The sequence below is a fragment of the Lepidochelys kempii genome, chromosome 16 (genome assembly GCF_965140285.1).
Source record: "Lepidochelys kempii isolate rLepKem1 chromosome 16, rLepKem1.hap1, whole genome shotgun sequence".
Taxonomy (NCBI): Eukaryota; Metazoa; Chordata; order Testudines; family Cheloniidae; genus Lepidochelys; species Lepidochelys kempii.
In genome coordinates this window covers 23,197,828-23,215,547 of record NC_136395.1, presented here as the reverse complement: position 1 = coordinate 23,215,547, position 17,720 = coordinate 23,197,828, and the positions used below count along the sequence as shown (strand labels likewise).

General features: G+C 43.1%; 1 protein-coding gene across 1 annotated transcript; it reads right to left on the bottom strand.

Moving 5' to 3' along the window:
- Window positions 1-9,868: 9,868 nt before the first annotated feature.
- TMEM250 (transmembrane protein 250) lies at window positions 9,869-17,655 on the bottom strand. Its single transcript, XM_073314000.1, has 2 exons — window positions 17,467-17,655; window positions 9,869-10,471 (listed from the first exon to the last, which is right to left on the bottom strand). The coding sequence occupies exon 2, from the start codon at window positions 10,336-10,338 to the stop codon at window positions 9,919-9,921; it is 420 nt and encodes a 139-aa protein (XP_073170101.1). The 5' UTR covers window positions 10,339-10,471; window positions 17,467-17,655; the 3' UTR covers window positions 9,869-9,918.
- Between the last annotated feature and the right edge of the window lie 65 nt (window positions 17,656-17,720).

Sequence of the window (17,720 nt, the reverse complement as noted above, 5' to 3'; positions counted from 1 at the left end):
TTGAAGTGTTCTCCGACTGGTTTTTGAATGTTATAATTTTTGAAGTCTGATTTGTGTCCATTGATTCTTTTACGTAGAGACTGTCCAGTTTGGCCAATGTACATGGCAGAGGGGCATTGCTGGCACATGATGGCATATATCACATTGGTAGATGTGCAGGTGAACGAGCCTCTGATAGAGTGGCTGATGTGATTAGGCCCCATGATGATGTCCCCTGAACAGATACATGGACACAGTTGGCAACGGGCTTTGTTGCAAGGATAGGTTCCTGGGTTAGTGGTTCTGTTGTGTGGTGTGTGGTTGCTGGTGAGTATTTGCTTCAGGTTGGAGGGCTGTCTGTAAGCAAGGACTGGCCTGTCTCCCAAGATCTGTGAGAGTGATGGGTCATCCCTCAGGATAGGTTGTAGATCCTTGATGATGCGTTGGAGAGGTTTTAGTTGGGGGCTGAAGGTGATGGCTAGTGGCGTTCTGTTATTTTCTTTGTTGGGCCTGTCCTGTAGGAGGTGGCTTCTGGGTACTCTTCTGGCTCTGTCAATCTGTTTCTTCACTTCAGCAGGTGGATATTGTAGTTGTAAGAACGCTTGATAGAGATCTTGTAGGTGTTTGTCTCTGTCTGAGGATTTGGAGCAAATGCAGTAGTAACGCAGAGCTTGGCTGTACACCATGGATCGTGTGGTGTGGTCTGGATGAAAGCTGGAGGCATGTAGGTAGGCATAGCGGTCAGTAGGTTTCCGGTATAGGGTGGTGTTTATGTGACCATTGCTTATTAGCACCGTAGTGTCCAGGAAGTGGATCTCTTGTGTGGACTGGTCCAGGCTGAGTTTGATGGCGGGATGGAAATTGTTGAAATCATGGTGGAATTCCTCAAGGGCTTCTTTTCCATGGGTCCAGATGATGAAGATGTCATCAGTGTAGCGCAATTAGAGTAGGGGCATTAGGGGACGAGAGCTGAGGAAATGTTGTTCTAAGTCAGCCATAAAAATGTTGGCATACTGTGGGGCCATGCGGGTACCCATAGCAGTGCCGCTGATTTGAAGGTATACGTTGTCCCCAAATGTGAAATAGTTACGGGTGAGGACAAAGTCACAAAGTTCAGCCACCAGGTTAGCCGTGACATTATCAGGGATAGTGTTCCTGACGGCTTGTAGTCCATCTTTGTGTGGAATGTTGGTGTAGAGGGCTTCTACATCCACAGTTTGCCAGGATGGTGTTTTCAGGAAGATCACCGATGGATTGTAGTTTCCTCAGGAAGTCAGTGGTGTCTCAAAGATAGCTGGGAGTGCTGCTAGCATAGGGCCTGAGGAGGGAGTCTACATAGCCAGACAATCCTGCTGTCAGGGTGCCAATGCCTGAGATGATGGGGCATCCAGGATTTCCAATTTATGGATCTTGGGTAGCAGATAGAATACCCCTGGTCAGCATTCCAGATTTGTTCGGATTTGTTCTTGTGCTTTTTCAGGGATTTTCTTGAGCAAATGCTGTAGTTTCTTTTGGTAACCCTCACAGATCTTGGGAGACAGGCCAGTCCTTGCTTACAGACAGCCCCCCAACCTGAAGCAAATACTCACCAGCAACCATACAACAGAACCACTAACCCAGGAACCTATCCTTGCAACAAAGCCCGTTGCCAACTGTGTCCACATATCTATTCATGGGACATCATCATAGGGCCTAATCACATCAGCCACACTATCAGAGGCTTGTTCACCTGCACATCTACCAATGTGATATATGCCATCATGTGCCAGCAATGCCCCTCTGCCATGTACATTGGTCAAACTGGACAGTCTCTATGTAAAAAAATCAATGGACACAAATCAGACGCAAAAAATTATAACATTCAAAAACCAGTCGGAGAACACTTCAACCTCTTTGGTCACTCGATTACAGACCTAAAAGTGGCAATTCTTAAACAAAAAAACTTCAAAAACAGACTTCAAGGAGAGACTGCTGCATTGGAATTAATTTGCAAACTGGATACAATTAACTTAGGCTTGAATAAAGACTGGGAGTGGATGGGTCATTACACAAAGTAAAACTATTTCCCCATGTTTATTCCATCCCCCTCCGCCCCCTGCCCCCGGCTGTTCCTCAGACATTCTTGTCCACTGCTGGAAATGGCCCACGTTGATTATCACTACCGCCCCCGGCCCCCCCCGCTCTCCTGCTGGTAATAGCTCACTTTTCCACTGAATGCATCCGATGAAGTGAGCTGTAGCTCACGAAAGCTTATGCTCAAATAAATTTGTTAGTCTCTAAGGTGCCACAAATCCTCCTTTTCTTTGTGCAGATACAGACTAACACGGCTGCTACTCTGAACTCTATATATAGAGTGTGAATATAATGTAACTAAAATAAAGGTCTCTTGTAAGGTATCATTACAAAGCTTATAATCTATTGAGTGTGGTCATCCTATGTGTATAAATGTATCACTCTTGTATCTGAAACTAGAAATATGAAATATAATTCTGAGGGCCTATTGTAGTTATGCAAAGTGTGGGCCATTAATGGTGATTTGGAATCTTGATGGTTCCCGTCAACCGGGACAATTGACTGTGGATGGCTCTGGTTGCAGGTAGGCCTTCCTGTGAGACAGGCTGGGAGGAATGAAGGCTTGGGGTCTGACAGGACATGTGACCATGTCACCTGAACTGGAATCCATCTTTAATCTGGTGCTTTCCCACTGAGAAGGAGGGGTGGGAATCCAGAGGGACAAAGGATCCCTGCCTTATGCAAAAGATATATAAATGGGTGGAACAGAACAAGGAAGGCAGCCATCATGAGGAATCCCCTAGCTACCACCTGAGTTGGAACAAGGGCTGTACCAGGGGAAAGGATTGTGCCCAGACTAGGAAGGTCTCCAGCTCCAGTCTGTGAAAGAAACTTACTGAAACATCTCTAAGGGTGAGATTTTATCTGTATTCAGTTTTTATTACTGTACTAGACTTAGTCCGATGTCTTTTATTTTATTTTGCTTGGTAATTCACTTTGTTCTGTCTGTTACTACTTAGAACCACTTAAATCCTATTTTCTGTATTTAATAAAATCTCTTTTTACTTATTAATTAACCCAGAGTATGTATTAATACTTGGGGGGCCAAACAGCTGTGCATTTCTACCAGTGTTATAGAGGACGAACAATTTGAGTTTACCCTGTATAAGCTTTATAGAGGGTAAAACAGATTTATTTAGGGTTTGGACCCCATTGGGAATTGGGCATCTGAGTGTTAAAGACAGGCACACTTCTGTAAGCTGCTTTCAGTTAAGCCTACAGCTGTCAGGGGACGTGGTTCAGACCTGGGTCTGGCTCTGCAGCAGGCTAGCAGGTCTGGCTCAAACCAGGCAGGGTGCTGGAGTCCTACGCTGGCAGGGCAGGAAAGCAGGAGGAGAAGTAGTCTTAGCACATCAGGTGGCAGCTCCCAGGGGGTTTCTGTGATCCAACCCCTCACAACCTCCTCTCCCCACAGCACTCTGTGGCTGATATTCTAGCTTTTGGGCAGTAGTAGTGGCTACGGCCTCTTTGTGCCCCTTATGGGAGGGTTTGGGTTCCTGGAGCCACATGAATGCTGCTCCAGAAGTTTATCTTTTCCTGCTTGTAATCGCCCTCTCCATACTTGTCTCTCTGGAGCCCATGGCTTCATTGGCTAGAAAACATTACACAAAGCTAACCAATTAGTGCAGACCAGAGCAAATCATGGTCAGCATCTATCTTGGATCTGTGTATGCAGCTGCCCATCACCCTACCATCTGAGTACCTTCTATGTAAAATCAGGAGCAATAACAACGTCCTTAGTAGATGTTATGGAGTCTCTGGCACTTCTCAGTTGATGCAAAAAGTGAGATTAACCCCACAATTGGTCATGGCCTAATTGACTGCTGCATCGTGATCACAATGTTGTAGTGCAGTCCCATCCCCCCACAGGAGAGGGACAGCAGACAGCAACCTGTGCATCTACTCCACACCTGCAAGGGGATATGGCAAGACCTAAGTCAGGTTAGAGCAAGGGCCTGGGAGTCAGGACTCCTGGCTCTCCCAATAACTCCGTGGTGACTAACCTTCCTAATCATTAATTTACCCAGCTATAAAAATAGATATAATTACACTCACCTCACAAGGATGTCTGTGAGGCTTAATTACACTGGGCCTGATTCTCTACCGCCTCACCACTTGCTGTAATAATTTACATCTGTGCAATGCGGATGGCAAACAATACCAGAGCAGAGTGGTAGTATCTTTGTAAAACAGAATCTCTAACATCTTCCCATTGGTTTAAACAACCAATCCATTCAGACATTAAAAAAAAAAGTTTATTGAAGGTGGCATGTTTCATAAAGAACTCAACAGGCACTCAAGACACTGAGTTGTATCCATGTTTCAAAAGGTTAACATGGTGCAAATCAAACACTTTGCATTGTATTTTCTACATTCATCAGTTAAAGGGCAGAGCTAATGTGACTTTGTTACCACACATACAATCATCCTTGCCCTCAAGTCTGCTGTAACAGATTGGGAGTTCCTGCTTCAAAAACATAAAGGTCTTCTATTCCCTGCATATCTGAAACCTTCAATGACTTGAAAAGGAGATATCAAAGGGAGTTTTGGATGTGCAAAGACTGCAGGATTGGACCCCAAAGGGACATTGTCAGATCAAATACAGCCCAAAATGTCGGTCTGGTAAAAATAACCTCTCTCAGAACTTAAGACAAATAGAAATGCTTCTATGGTTTCTTTTTAAATTTCCCTGAAAGCACTTTGAAAACCAAACAAACATTAATCTGCAGTAGCCCAAAGAAGCAGCATGAGAGGATCAAGGAAAAACTGACTAAAAACAAAAGTGACAGTGACGAGTTTATCTCATTGTCCAAGATGAAACTGGAAAAGCGAAGCAAAAAGCACCAATGGTGAAAAGTTGGTTAAATTTTTCAAATCGTTTCAGTTTTAATGATCTATAGTGTTATCTGTAATATAATGAACTTTTTTTTTCTAATTATTTTTAATCTGACCATGTCTGTCTCTCTCTCTCTCATGTCTGAGAGTTTGGGAAACAGGAATAAATCCAAGGGAAAACTGATTTCCACAGTGGAGTAGGGTTTGCACATACCTGCTCAGGCTAAAATATTTCTGGCAACTGACATTAATTGGCTATTTGTCTGACTCCTAAAGACATAGGAATAAATTCCATCTTCTACCCATTTTATTATTTGGTCTGTTCTGATAATTTTTTTTCTTTTTTTTATAAAAAGGATTTTTGCAATGAAGAAAGCTTTATGAGAAAAAATTGCGTATTGAAAGCACACGCTTCACCATGTCGTTTACTCAGAGGCTCGTTCACCTGCACATCTACCAATGTGATATATGCCATCATGTGCCAGCAATGCCCCTCTGCCATGTACATTGGTCAAACTGGACAGTCTCTACGTAAAAGAATAAATGGACACAAATCAGATGTCAAAAATTATAACATTCATAAACCCGTCGGAGAACACTTCAATCTCTCTGGTCACTCGATTTCTGACCTAAAAGTGACTATTCTTCAACAAAAAAACTTCAAAAACAGACTCCAACCAGAGACTGCTGAATCGGAATTAATTTGCAAATTGGATACAATTAATTTAGGCTTGAATAGAGACTGGGAGTGGTTGAGTCATTATACAAAGTAAAACTATTTCCCTTTGTTTATTCCCCACCCCACCCCCGCCGTTCCTCAGACGTTCTTTTTAACTCCTGGAAATGGCCCACATTGATTATCACTCAAAAGGTTTTCTCTCCCTCCACCCCACTCTCCTGCTGGTAATAGCTCATCTTAAGTGATCATTCTCCTTACAATGTGTATGATAAACACCCATTTTTTCATGGTCTGTGTGTATATAAATCTCCTCACTGTATTTTCCACTTTATGTATCCGATGAAGTGAGCTGTAGCTCACAAAAGCTTATGCTCAAATAAATTACTTAGTCTCTAAGGTGCCACAAGTCCTCCTTTTCTTTTTGCGAATACAGACTAACACGGCTGCTACTCTGAAATCTGTCCATAATATAGCTCTGGCTTGGTTAACAGGATTTTCCCCTCACAGCCCACCGTCACCTCCTTGAACTTGTAGGTCACCTTGAACATCTCAACTCCTTGAGAAAAACCTTTAATTAAAAGTAAACTTAAATGCTTAAAAACAAAATCCCTGTATTAAAACACTGATTACAATCCCAAATCGTTACCAAGATCTTACTTATTCAGCAACCTCCTAGGGACGTTGTGAGGATTAATTAGCTAGTGTTTGTAAAACACTTTGAAGATGAAAAGTTCTCTATAGGTGCCAAATATTAGTCTATTCATGTACACCTAAAATGTTCAAGTTGACACATTTTAAAAATTTGAAAACTACTCCCTCTTCCTCTTACCTGCCAACATTGGTGTTCAAAGGCCATCATTTCCCCAGCTGCAGCTGATACAATGCATAGGTGATGGTGATGTTAAGGAATATAGGTCTTGCACTGGCTTAGGGCCTGTGACGTAATATTTTTCCCTTTGTGTATTTAGTACCTTTCAAACAAAGATCATTAGCACTTTACAAAGGAAGGCAGGTATAATCTCCATTTTACAGATGTGGAAAATGAGTCAGTTTCAAGGACTTACCCAAGCTCTCAGCAATAGTGACACATCTGGGAATAGAACATAGGAATCTTGCTACTTGTTCGCCTGCTGTAATCACACCATGCATTTACAGCCTTCCAAGTTATCCACCTTTCCAGGAGAATCACAGAGTCCTGAAGTCAGGTCTTGGTAAGTGAAGCTTTAGGGCATTTTACAGCAGACATTTGGGTGTAGGGAATAAATTGGGGGATCATTTTCATATATAGGGCACCATTTTCATCTACATTTAATCTTTTATGTGACCTTTTATCCTTGACTTGGTCTGCTCCTTTCCTTGATTTGATAAACATTTCCCTTTTACTTGACTTTAGAAGGACATTCACTTGATAAGTAATATCCAATTTTGGACACCGAGGGCCAGCATGGCGCTTTAGGAACACTGTAATGCACTGAAACACAGGGGTGCATATTTGGTGCCTGGCTCCCTGGATCAACAAGGACTGGGACTGCTGTAGATAGCTCATGCAGAAGATGGAGCAGGTGAGGAGAAATCAAGACAGCACACTCTCCAGTGACCCCTCTTCTGGCTGTTATTTAAATAGGCACTGAAAGAGATCCCCTCTGCCAAGAGTTTTCACCTGACTTAAAGCCAGATTCTGTGATGTGCCAGCCAGGCACAGTTGGGAGGAGCACAAGTGGCTTTACCTGACTTTTGCAGCTGTGGGATTTTGGATGGTTTGGGGGCTGCTGGGGCCCCAGCATTAGTCAGAGCAGCTCCAAGGCTGCTGTAACTTATATTGCCTGCAGTGACTCCCTATGAATTGTCAGGGAGGCTAGGATAATCGGTGCCCAGAGTACTCCAACTCTACTCCTTCCTACTCCCTTAGGCTGGGAGCTGCATGGAGAATGGAGATAACAGGGCATTGTTATCCCACGTGGGAAACCGCCCTCCCTAGAGACCCGATACAGCTTTGCTAGAAAGGGTCTGTGCATTGGAGCCCAGAATCTGGGCCTCCAAATTTTGGGTGGGAGGATTGGGGAATGGAAGTATCACAGAGGATCTCCCTCCCTCCCATCAATTCTGGAAACTCATATATAAGAAACATAAGTAAGGCAGTGATACTGTCACGGAGGTCGCAGATTCCATTACTTTCTGGGACCTCCGGGACTTCTTCTGGGGCAGGGCTGGAGCAGCTGTCAGTCTCGGGGCTGCTCAAATCACAGTTGCCAGAACCTTTGACCAGTGGCTAACCCCTGGGCCACCAAAACAGCTGACCGGCAGCCAGCCAGAGTTGGGTCAGTCCCCCGGGGGCAGTGGCGGAGCTGGAGCAGCTGCAAGTCCCAACAGCATTGTGTGTTGTGGCCTTCTGTGACTTTTACTAAAAAATACCCATGACAAAATCTTAGCCTTAAACATCAGATATTACTAAAACAAATTAAGAATGTGCAAGGTGCTCAGACGCAAGGGTGATGAGTGCAGGTTGGGTAGCCAGATTTAATAAACACAGCAGTTGCGTGAGCTCTCCTAGAACAAAGCCCAAGGGGAGCAGTTACATGCAGAGTTCTGGCAACTACCACAGAGCATCAAGAGAACATGGTTCATGGCACACTGATTAACCACTTTGCTCCCATAGAAACGTCCCTCAGCTCCTGCAGTGCTGATCTAAGATTTATTCTGCAGGGACCCAGCCTTAATCAGCACCCTGTGGTCAGTCTGTATTATTGGATTATCAGACTGTATAAATAATTTCTGGTTTTGCTCTAGATTAAGGCTTCAGACAGAAGCATCCCTACTCTGCATCCGCAAATTTGCAAAACAAAAGGTCTACCACCAAAAGGCACTGTTCCCACAAGCTGCAACGTAAAAGTACCTTTTTTCTCAGCATATGAGTATGTATTGGACTCTGTGAAGTAACCCTACTGAAGGCAATACAAATACTGGACCACAAAAATGTTCTTTTCAATACATTAGTGACCTAATTCTCATCTCACTTACACTAACTTTATATCAGCATGACTCCATTGACTTCAATGGACTGAATTATAATGGTTTGAAAACAGAAACAGGTCTTGGTCTTTGTAGTCAACCTTCCTGTAAGGAATCAATCTGCAATTCCTTACAGAAAAATGGGGAAAGGGACAACATTCTAAGTTTGTTTTGAGTAAATGCTGGTAACTCTGAACAGACACTTTGGGCCAGGCACTGAACTCAGTTGCAGTTATGAGTAAATGGATTTCAGGGGAATTACCCCAGATTAAGATCGGTGTGACTGAGATCAGAACTTGTCTCTCGATTATTAAATCCACAGAAAAAGTTTCTAATTACTTGACCTTCCCCTACCACAACTGGTGGCAGAGCCAGAATATTTCCTCTATAATATTTAAGAATTCACAATGCTGCACTTTCAGATTTTGGTTAGTTTTCAAGTTCCCCTAAATGAAGGACACCATAGTCTGATCTCACTTGCACTGGTGCAATTCAGGAGTAACTTCCGTGAAGACACTAGAGTAAACCCAAAGTAAGAAAGATCAGAATCAGGTCCAAATATGTTTGGCGTTAAGGAAGAGATGGAGATGAGTTACTCTAGGCCTATCATTTTCCAGTGATCTATTTGCCGAGGGTGGAATTTTCAGAAGCATTTAGCATTGGGCCTAACTCTCCTTCCATTACTTCAAATGGAATGATATGTCAATGTCGAGTGATTTTGGAAGATCCCACCTTAAATGCCTAGTGGGGAAGCCATTCAAAGCTATCAAAGCTGCAGACTGAGGTAAATAAAATATCAAAATGGTCCAAATACATCCCTGGTGTAAGTCTACTCAAATCACTGATGAATTTGGCCCAATATGTTTAGCAAAGAATAATGTAAAGTCCAGAATACATAGAGGGAGAAGACTGGGTATATAGGACTATATATTACTTGTGTAGGACATCACTGAACATTTTTAGAAAGAGGAGACAGATGGATTAAAGGGGCAGGGTGCAAAATTATTTGACTTCCCTCCTCCAGTTAAATCACTGCCCTTTTCATGCCCACTGGAATAGTTCAGCAGGCTAGACTCCGATGAACTGAAAGGAAATGTATGTACTTTTCACTGTGCAAACAAAAATCGAATGTAGCCCACTTGCAATCAGGGATTGGAATTAAGCAGTACCCCAGCCCTCAAAAATAAAATAAAATTGAAATAAACCCAATTCCAGAGACAGATACATGAATTTATCAAAAAACTAGCACTGATAAATAAATTTATATTTAAAAAAAGGAAAAGGAGATATATGTTTGGGGTAGAGTAAGAGTCGCCTCCTGAGCCCACGTGCGCTCACTTTATTTACATATCCACAAACACCATGAAACACCAGCCCAGCCCCCCCACTAGCAGCATGGTCACGTGAATTCCATAGATGAGCAGTTCATTCATGAGGCTGAAGTCCACCCGCCTTCGCCCCAACAAGAGGAGGATGATGGAGAGTTTGTACTGGAAACGCAGAAAGATCCGGATGCCCAGGTACTGAAGGCAAAACAAGAGAGAGAGTGCCACCCAGAGGATGGAGGTAAACAGGCTGCAGCTGAAGTACAGCAGGAAGCGAATGAATCCGTACATCCATCGGGATTTCAGATAGATGTCGAAGTTGTTGTACTTGGTGCGCACCAAGTGAGTGGTCCTTACTGGGCCACAGGCTGAATGCAGACATGTTGTGTGGGGGCCGTGGAAAGAACGGACACGGCGGGGAATGGGGATTACAGGCATCAGGCACCCCACAGTTCACAGAGTCCCAGAGCAGGATTTGCAGTGCACATATCAAATGTCATCCATTAATATGGAAAAGATTCGGCAACCTATGAATGCAAACTTTCTGCTGAATTTCCAGGAAGGAACAGGCCTGCAGGAAGGAACAGAAGGAAAACATGTTTAAAAAACTCCAGAGGGAGATAGAGAGCGTCTGGTGGATCTATTCCAACCTGGCTGCTATTTACAGCCCCCTTGCAAAACTCTATTCACTCGCTTGCCTGGGGTAATGTATTTTTTTCATGGGAAAGTAAAATATAATTTTTTCCATTACTGCCTAACTAGATTACAAAACACCCAATCAGCATGCTATCTAGATTCTAATATTAGCCTACCATCAACCTCACTATGGCAATGGAGTGGAGGCAAGAGGATTGTGTCTCTGAACTGGTATATTTTCATGACAATTTTGCAAGGTTGATTAACATACAGCACATCCTCTTAATCAACGGGGCATGATACTGCAACATGACCAGTCCTTACCCATGTCACTAGTTCCACTAATGTATGGGTTTTCATTTGATCCTTATTCACTTATAAGTAAAACTCTATTCGAGTGAGGATTTCTACGTACTGTGCAAATAAATACTGGGCATAGTAAAGACAATAGCAATTCTGGGCTCAATTTAAACCTTGCTAAGCATCACAGAATTGAAGGACTAGAAGAGACCTCTAGATATTTTCTAGTCCAGTCCCCTGCATTCAAGGCAGGACTAAATATTCTCTAGACCATCCCTGACAGGTGTTGTCTAACCTGCTCTTAAAAATCTCCAATGATGGAGATTCCACAACCTCCCTAGGCAATTTATTCCAGTGCTTAACCACCCTGACAGTTAGGATGTTTCTCCTAATGTCCAACTTAAACTGCTTAAACTTGCTGCAATTTAAGCCCATTGCTTCTTGACCTATCCTCAGAAATTAACGAGAACAGTTTTTCTCCCTACTCCTTATAATAATCTTTTATGTACTTGAAAACTGTTATCATGACCCCCTAGGTCTTCTCTTCTCCAAACTAAACAAACCCATCTTTTTTCCCCCTAATCTTCCCTCACAGGTCATGTTTACTAGACCTTTAATAATTTTTGTTGCTCTTCTCTGGACTCTCGCCAATTCGTTCATATCTTTCCCGAAACGTGGTGTCCAGAACCAGACACAATACTCCAGATGAGCCCTAATCAACGTGGAGTAGAGAGGAGGAATTACTTATTGTGTCTTGCTTACAACACTCCTGCTAATACATCCCAGAATGAGGTTTCCAACAAACAAAACGAAAACAGTGGAACATTTTGCAAGAAAAACAAAGCAATGTGTTTTTTTCACACTGTACAGGATGTACGTCCCTTTGCTTGGATAAGCCTTGAGGCCTCACTGTCATGGCAATTCCCTGTGCTCCATAGTTTTAAAAGATATTTACCTACCTTATTTCTCCCTTCATATTCTACAAAGATAAATGAAATATCCTTAGTCTTATGCAGTTTTTATGATTTAAAATCATAACATGTTTCCATGTAACCTTTGTTATTATTTCACAGTGATGAGCATTAGTCTGTTAGCTGCTCTCCGTTTCACCTCATGCTTCTAATGTGCCAATTTCCAGGAATTATCAGATGACAACACACTAAACAGACAATGCCATTAAATAATGGGGAACTTCCCTAGCCTTCTTTCACACCCCGTAACATTGCTTCTTGTTATTACTTCGCATCTCACAGCTGGAGAAAGTTCAGACACACAGGCCTGGAAAGTTCTCTCTTTTGCTGAAGAAGAAATACTATCATTGCTAGGACTAACAAGAAATTTCACTTTATTATTAGAGCATCCTTTGAAATTAATTTCTATTATTACCAAGGCTACTATTAGTTATTATAAGGTTATAATACCTTATATGCCAGGATATTAAAGTACCCGTACTTTACAAACCTCAGAACAGCCTCATTAACTCAACGTGAGACTTTGGGCAAGTCATAACCACCCTCCGCCTCAGTTAACCCTGTAGAGATAATAATCCTGACCTATTTAATGGGGCCATGTATTGTTGCACTGTTTAAGGTGAAATCCCCAAGTAAATTCTGCCTAATAACCAATGAACAGTATGACCCAGGGGCTTAACAGAGAGGAAAATTATTGGTGTTGTGGTTAAGTTATTTGGGAGATCTGGGGGTCTGCTCCTGGGTCTATCGGGGCATCCTATATGACCCTGAACAAGTCGCCTCCCCAGTCTTTGCTACAGCTTCCCATCTGTAAAATGGGAATACTTCTTCCCTACTTCACAAGAGTGTTATAGGAACAAATTTAGTAAAGTGCTCAGGTACTATCATGAGAAACACTACAGAAAAAGCCCATAACATACAATTAATTCAAGTTTCTAAAGTGGTTTGAGATCCTTGGGTGAAAGACAATACATAGATGTACAGCATTATTATTCTAACCATATTATGAATTATTCTTAATCTTGTGATTAAGAAAATGAAGTATCTTTCTAACAGATGATGTTCTAGATCACTAAAACTTACACATGATCGTATATGTAACAATGTGCTTCTACACACTATACTGCTTTTAAGTGATTTTTTTAAATAAAAATATTGTTAATGGACAAATTGCAAAACTTAGAACTTGATATATTCCTGTATTAGATATGACAGTATCAACAACATTCTATATATTATTTTTATTGTATTTTTAAAAATATAATCTCTTTTTGAATACCGTCAATTGGAACATTACTGAACATTCTAAAATCCTTCCCTAAGGCCCTGTTCCTGCAAACTCTTATGCACCTACTTAATTTTACTCAGCTGAGTAGCCCCACTGAAGTCAATTGAACTACTTACCTACTTAAGAGTAAGTACATTCGTAAGTATAGAGGGTCAGAGCATTAAAACCTGATTTCTGTATCTGCTCTGCCCTGTCCATGAATACCCCCCTTTTTCATGGTATGATGCTGGGGTGTAGTTAAGATACTGGCTTTATGTCTGAGCCTTGTCATAGAGGAAGAGTTGTTATTCTCTACCGTGAAACAATCAGCAGGTTAATCTGAGATCTGCTCCAACAGCTGAGCTAACCGGGTCATTTAACAGCAACAGCTTGTTCTCATTTGCATGCTGCTGTGCCCATCATGTAAACATAAATGACTTTTAATGGGTCTACGCTCTTAGATAAGATTAACACTGACACTGGATCAGCTGTGGGAGGGGATGTTGTAAGATGAAATGTAAACTTTTAAGAACATTACATTTTTAATGACATAACCATCCATTCGGCAAAAGGTCAATAATCCGTTGACTTTTCTGGATCTCATTTAACTCTTGCAATGAAATAATATTTGACATTTTCCAGTGCCACCTGACCAGCTAGGTACAGTGAAAAATATTGCTAGGGTGTTTCACAGCTCCACAACTTTCTAAGTTTGAGTTGATCTAAAAAATAAAAAAATAAGTTTCACCTTGCTGACTGGAAATATTCATAACTTCCAAACTACTGAAACAACTGTCTTGTTATTTATCTCACTGAGACTTTAAAAAAAAAAAATCAAGCCAAGTCTGAAGCAGATATATATTGTAGTTTATTGCATAGATGGCAGTCTTATGTTATACTGTACATGGTACCAATTTGACAAATAATTTATAATGTTATAAAGAGAAACTTCTATTAAGGTATAAGCTCAAGGAACGGAGTTAATGTCAAGCTTCCAGCTGTAGCTTCAAAGGAACCACTCACTTTTAAAGTTCAGCATGCACGTAAGTGATTTCATGACTAGGGCCTAACGCTGAAATTGTAGACCCTTAGGTGCTTGATCTTTCAGGGCAGGTCTACACTTAAAACACGGCAATGGTGCAGCCGTAGTGCTTCAGTGAAGACACTACTATGCCAATGGGAGAGCTTCTCCCATCGGCATAGTCTATCCACCTCTGCAACAGGCAGTAGGTATGTCAACAGGAGAAGCCCTCCTGTCAACATAGTACTGTCTACACCATGGTTTAGGTCGGTATAACTGTGTCGCTCAGGGGTGCGGATTTTTCACATCCCTGAATGACACAGTTATAGTGAGGCAAGTTTATAGTGGAGACCTGGCCTCAGCCGTAACACTGAATTAACACTAGTTTTCTGCAAGGATATAACAAATTATGTTTCACATATCTACAGCACCTTTCTTCCCAAAAGCTACTGGATCTGTGTGGAGGAAGGTCCACTGAAATCATTAAAGTTCAGAACAGGTGCAAGGTTCTATTCACATGGACCTAACTAATATGGGCCTAAATTCATCCACCTCCACAAATTACAATTGCCATAGGGATAGAAAAGATCAACTAGCTAGTGCACAGTACCTTGCACAAAAGAGGGAGAATGGAAATTTTTCCCAGGAACTATTAGGCAACCTCCCCCTCTTACTATAGTATGTTTAATGCCCATTACAGACCATACAGGAGAGAGTCAAAATTGTTAATCTTAGTCTTTAATGTTAGGCACCAAAATTTGTATTTAGGCACATACACATGAAAGTTTAAGTTCCTAACTATGCATTTGGATACCTAACTTTATACACCCTATTTTGAAGATTTTGCCTTTTTTTTTTTTTTTTTTTTTTAAAAAGATCTGTTGTTGCAAGGGAGTATCTACCTCAGAAGGATAAAAAACTGAGTCAACCCTTTCTGGATTTGATACTGTGGTTCTGGGAATTTCAACTCAGAGGCTTAGACCATCCCCTCCGGCTGGCTCAGTGCCAGTCTGGATCCAAGCGCTCATAACACAAAAACCCCTCACCGTCATTGGCACCCTTTGCCATGGTGTCAAGCTAAAGATCTGAAAGTCACTGAAAACTGACCCCCCTTCTGCCCTTTCAGACATTTCCCTGCTAGCTAAGGTAGATGGGGGAATGCGTGTGCACACATGTAAAGTGCTGCTGCCCATGATGATCCCATTCTGTGGGTAAATGGAGGCATCAGTCTCCAAGGCAATCAAGCTGGCACATTTTATTCTCTCTTGCTATAAAGGGTGCTCATGATGAAAATGCTATAATTACCTCCTATAACACCAACTCTACTAGAATCACACTAGATTAGGTCCAGTGTTGTTTAATATATTTATTTGTGATCTGGAAAGGGAGGTAAACAGTGAGGTAGCAAAATTTGCAGATGACACAAAATTCTTTAAGTTAGTCAGGCCCACAGAGGCTTGCGAGGGACTTCAGAGGGACCTAAACAAGCTTGGTGAACGGGCAACACAACAACAAATGAAGTTCAATGTAGATAAATGAAAAGTAATGCACACTGGAGGGGAAAATTATACTCCTCATACACCTTGCAAGATTCTAAGTTAAAACTATCAATTCAGGAAAGGGAGCTGGGTGACACCGTGGCCAATGAAGACCTTCGCTTGGTGTGCGGCTGTGGCCAAAAAATCAAACACGATGTTAGGATGCATAAGGATTGAGAGAGAGAATACAGAGAGTATTACAATGTCATTCTGTAAATCAATGATGTGGTCTCATCTACAATATCATGCGCAGTATTGGTCACGCCCGCCCCCCCAAAAGGATAATCCAGAATTAGGAGTTCAGAAAAGAGTGACGAGAATGATCAATGGCCTGGAAAAATGCTCAGCTGAAAAGAGATTTACAAAACTTGGATTATTTACCTTACAAATAAAGAGGGAACATGAAAAAAAAACTGTATAAAATAATGATAGCAGATCAGGAGTTAACAAAATTTTGGAGAGATAGTAAACCTCATGCTTTTTCTAATTTGAGAGATTAGGAGACGGGCAGATATTCCCACATGTACCTAATATGAGGTTTCTTACACCTTCCTCTGAAGCAACTGCTGCTGGCCACTATCAGATAGGAGACTAGACTAGATGGGCTGTGGGTGATCCAGTCTGGCAATGCATATATTCCTATAAGTATATACATATATAGACATACACCATTATATGTACACATGGACACCAAACAACACGCTATACGCACACACATATTTGGCAGAGCACACTCACACCATCAAAGAAGCTTCTGCGAGATGAGGAACCAGTTTGGTGCAGCCACAGATCACAACATAGCACTGGACAGAATGACATTTCCTAGCAATAACCTGATATCAGAGCAACACAGGCTACTGCAATACCCATCCAGAGAACAAGCAGATGTGGGCAGGGCCACCTCCCTTAGAGAAGGATTAACACACAGTACACACACATACATACACACACCTTACCCAATCTACTATCCCAAGGCCCTACCGATTACCTTCCTCCACATCCCTTTGCTCCCATCTCTTCCTCCCCTCCCTTTTGCATTCTCTCTGTGGCCCATGCCCTCCTCCCAACTATGGGGAGATAGGATAGAGGTCTATAAAACCGTGAGTGGGGTGGAGAAAGCAAATAGGGAAGTGTTATTTACCCCTTCACATAACATAAGAACCAGGGGTCACCAGATGAAATTAAGAGGCAGCAGGTTTAAAACAAACACAAGGAAGTACTTCTTTACACAAGGCACAGTCAACCTGTGGAACTCCCTGCCGGGGGATGTTGTGAAGGCCAAAAGCATAGCTGGGTTCAAAAAGAGAATTTGATAAATTCATGAAAGGGAGTCGTGTGTAGCTTGAGAGCCTACCTCTCTCACCAAGAGAAGGTGGGCCTGTAAGAGGTATTACCACCCCCACCTTGTCTCGCTGATATCCTGCGCGGGACACAGCTACACCAGCACTGCATACGCAGAGGAGGGGTCCACAAATGAGACGCAAGGCGGGTGAGGTAATATCGTGTACCGGCCCGACTTCTCTCGGCGAGCGGGTCGGGGGAAGGCACTGGGCGGGTCCCAGCCGAACCCCAGGGGGAAGAGGTGGTTTCGCAGGAGGGGTAACCCACACTCGAAGGGGCCGCTCAAGGCGGCGTGGTCAGTGAACAACACTGCAAAGGCCCACGGGGGGCAGGGACGCAGCCCCGTGCTCCCGGTGTCCCTCGCCTCTCACTGCCAGGAGCTGGCAGCGGCCGACAGGCGGCGGGTCACTGGGCGATCGCCCTATTCTCTCCCTCGGGGGCACCGGCCTGCCCCGCCCGCCCCAGCCGCCGCACCCTGGCGCTGACACTCACCGCGCTGCCCATGGTCCTGGGCCGAGTGGCCGCCGCTACTGGGGACAGGTGTCCCGGGCCCGGGGGGGGCCCGGGCCTGAGGTCAAGCGCTGCTATGCGCATGTGCGGGCCAGCGGCGCTCGGGGCTCCAACCGGTACCGGCCGAGGCGACTGAGGAGGGGGGGAGGTTGCTGGCGCGAAATGATGATGTCATCATCGAGCGCCTCGCCTCCCTGAGGACAGCCACAGAGGAGCCGCGAGGGTGGGGGGAGCCT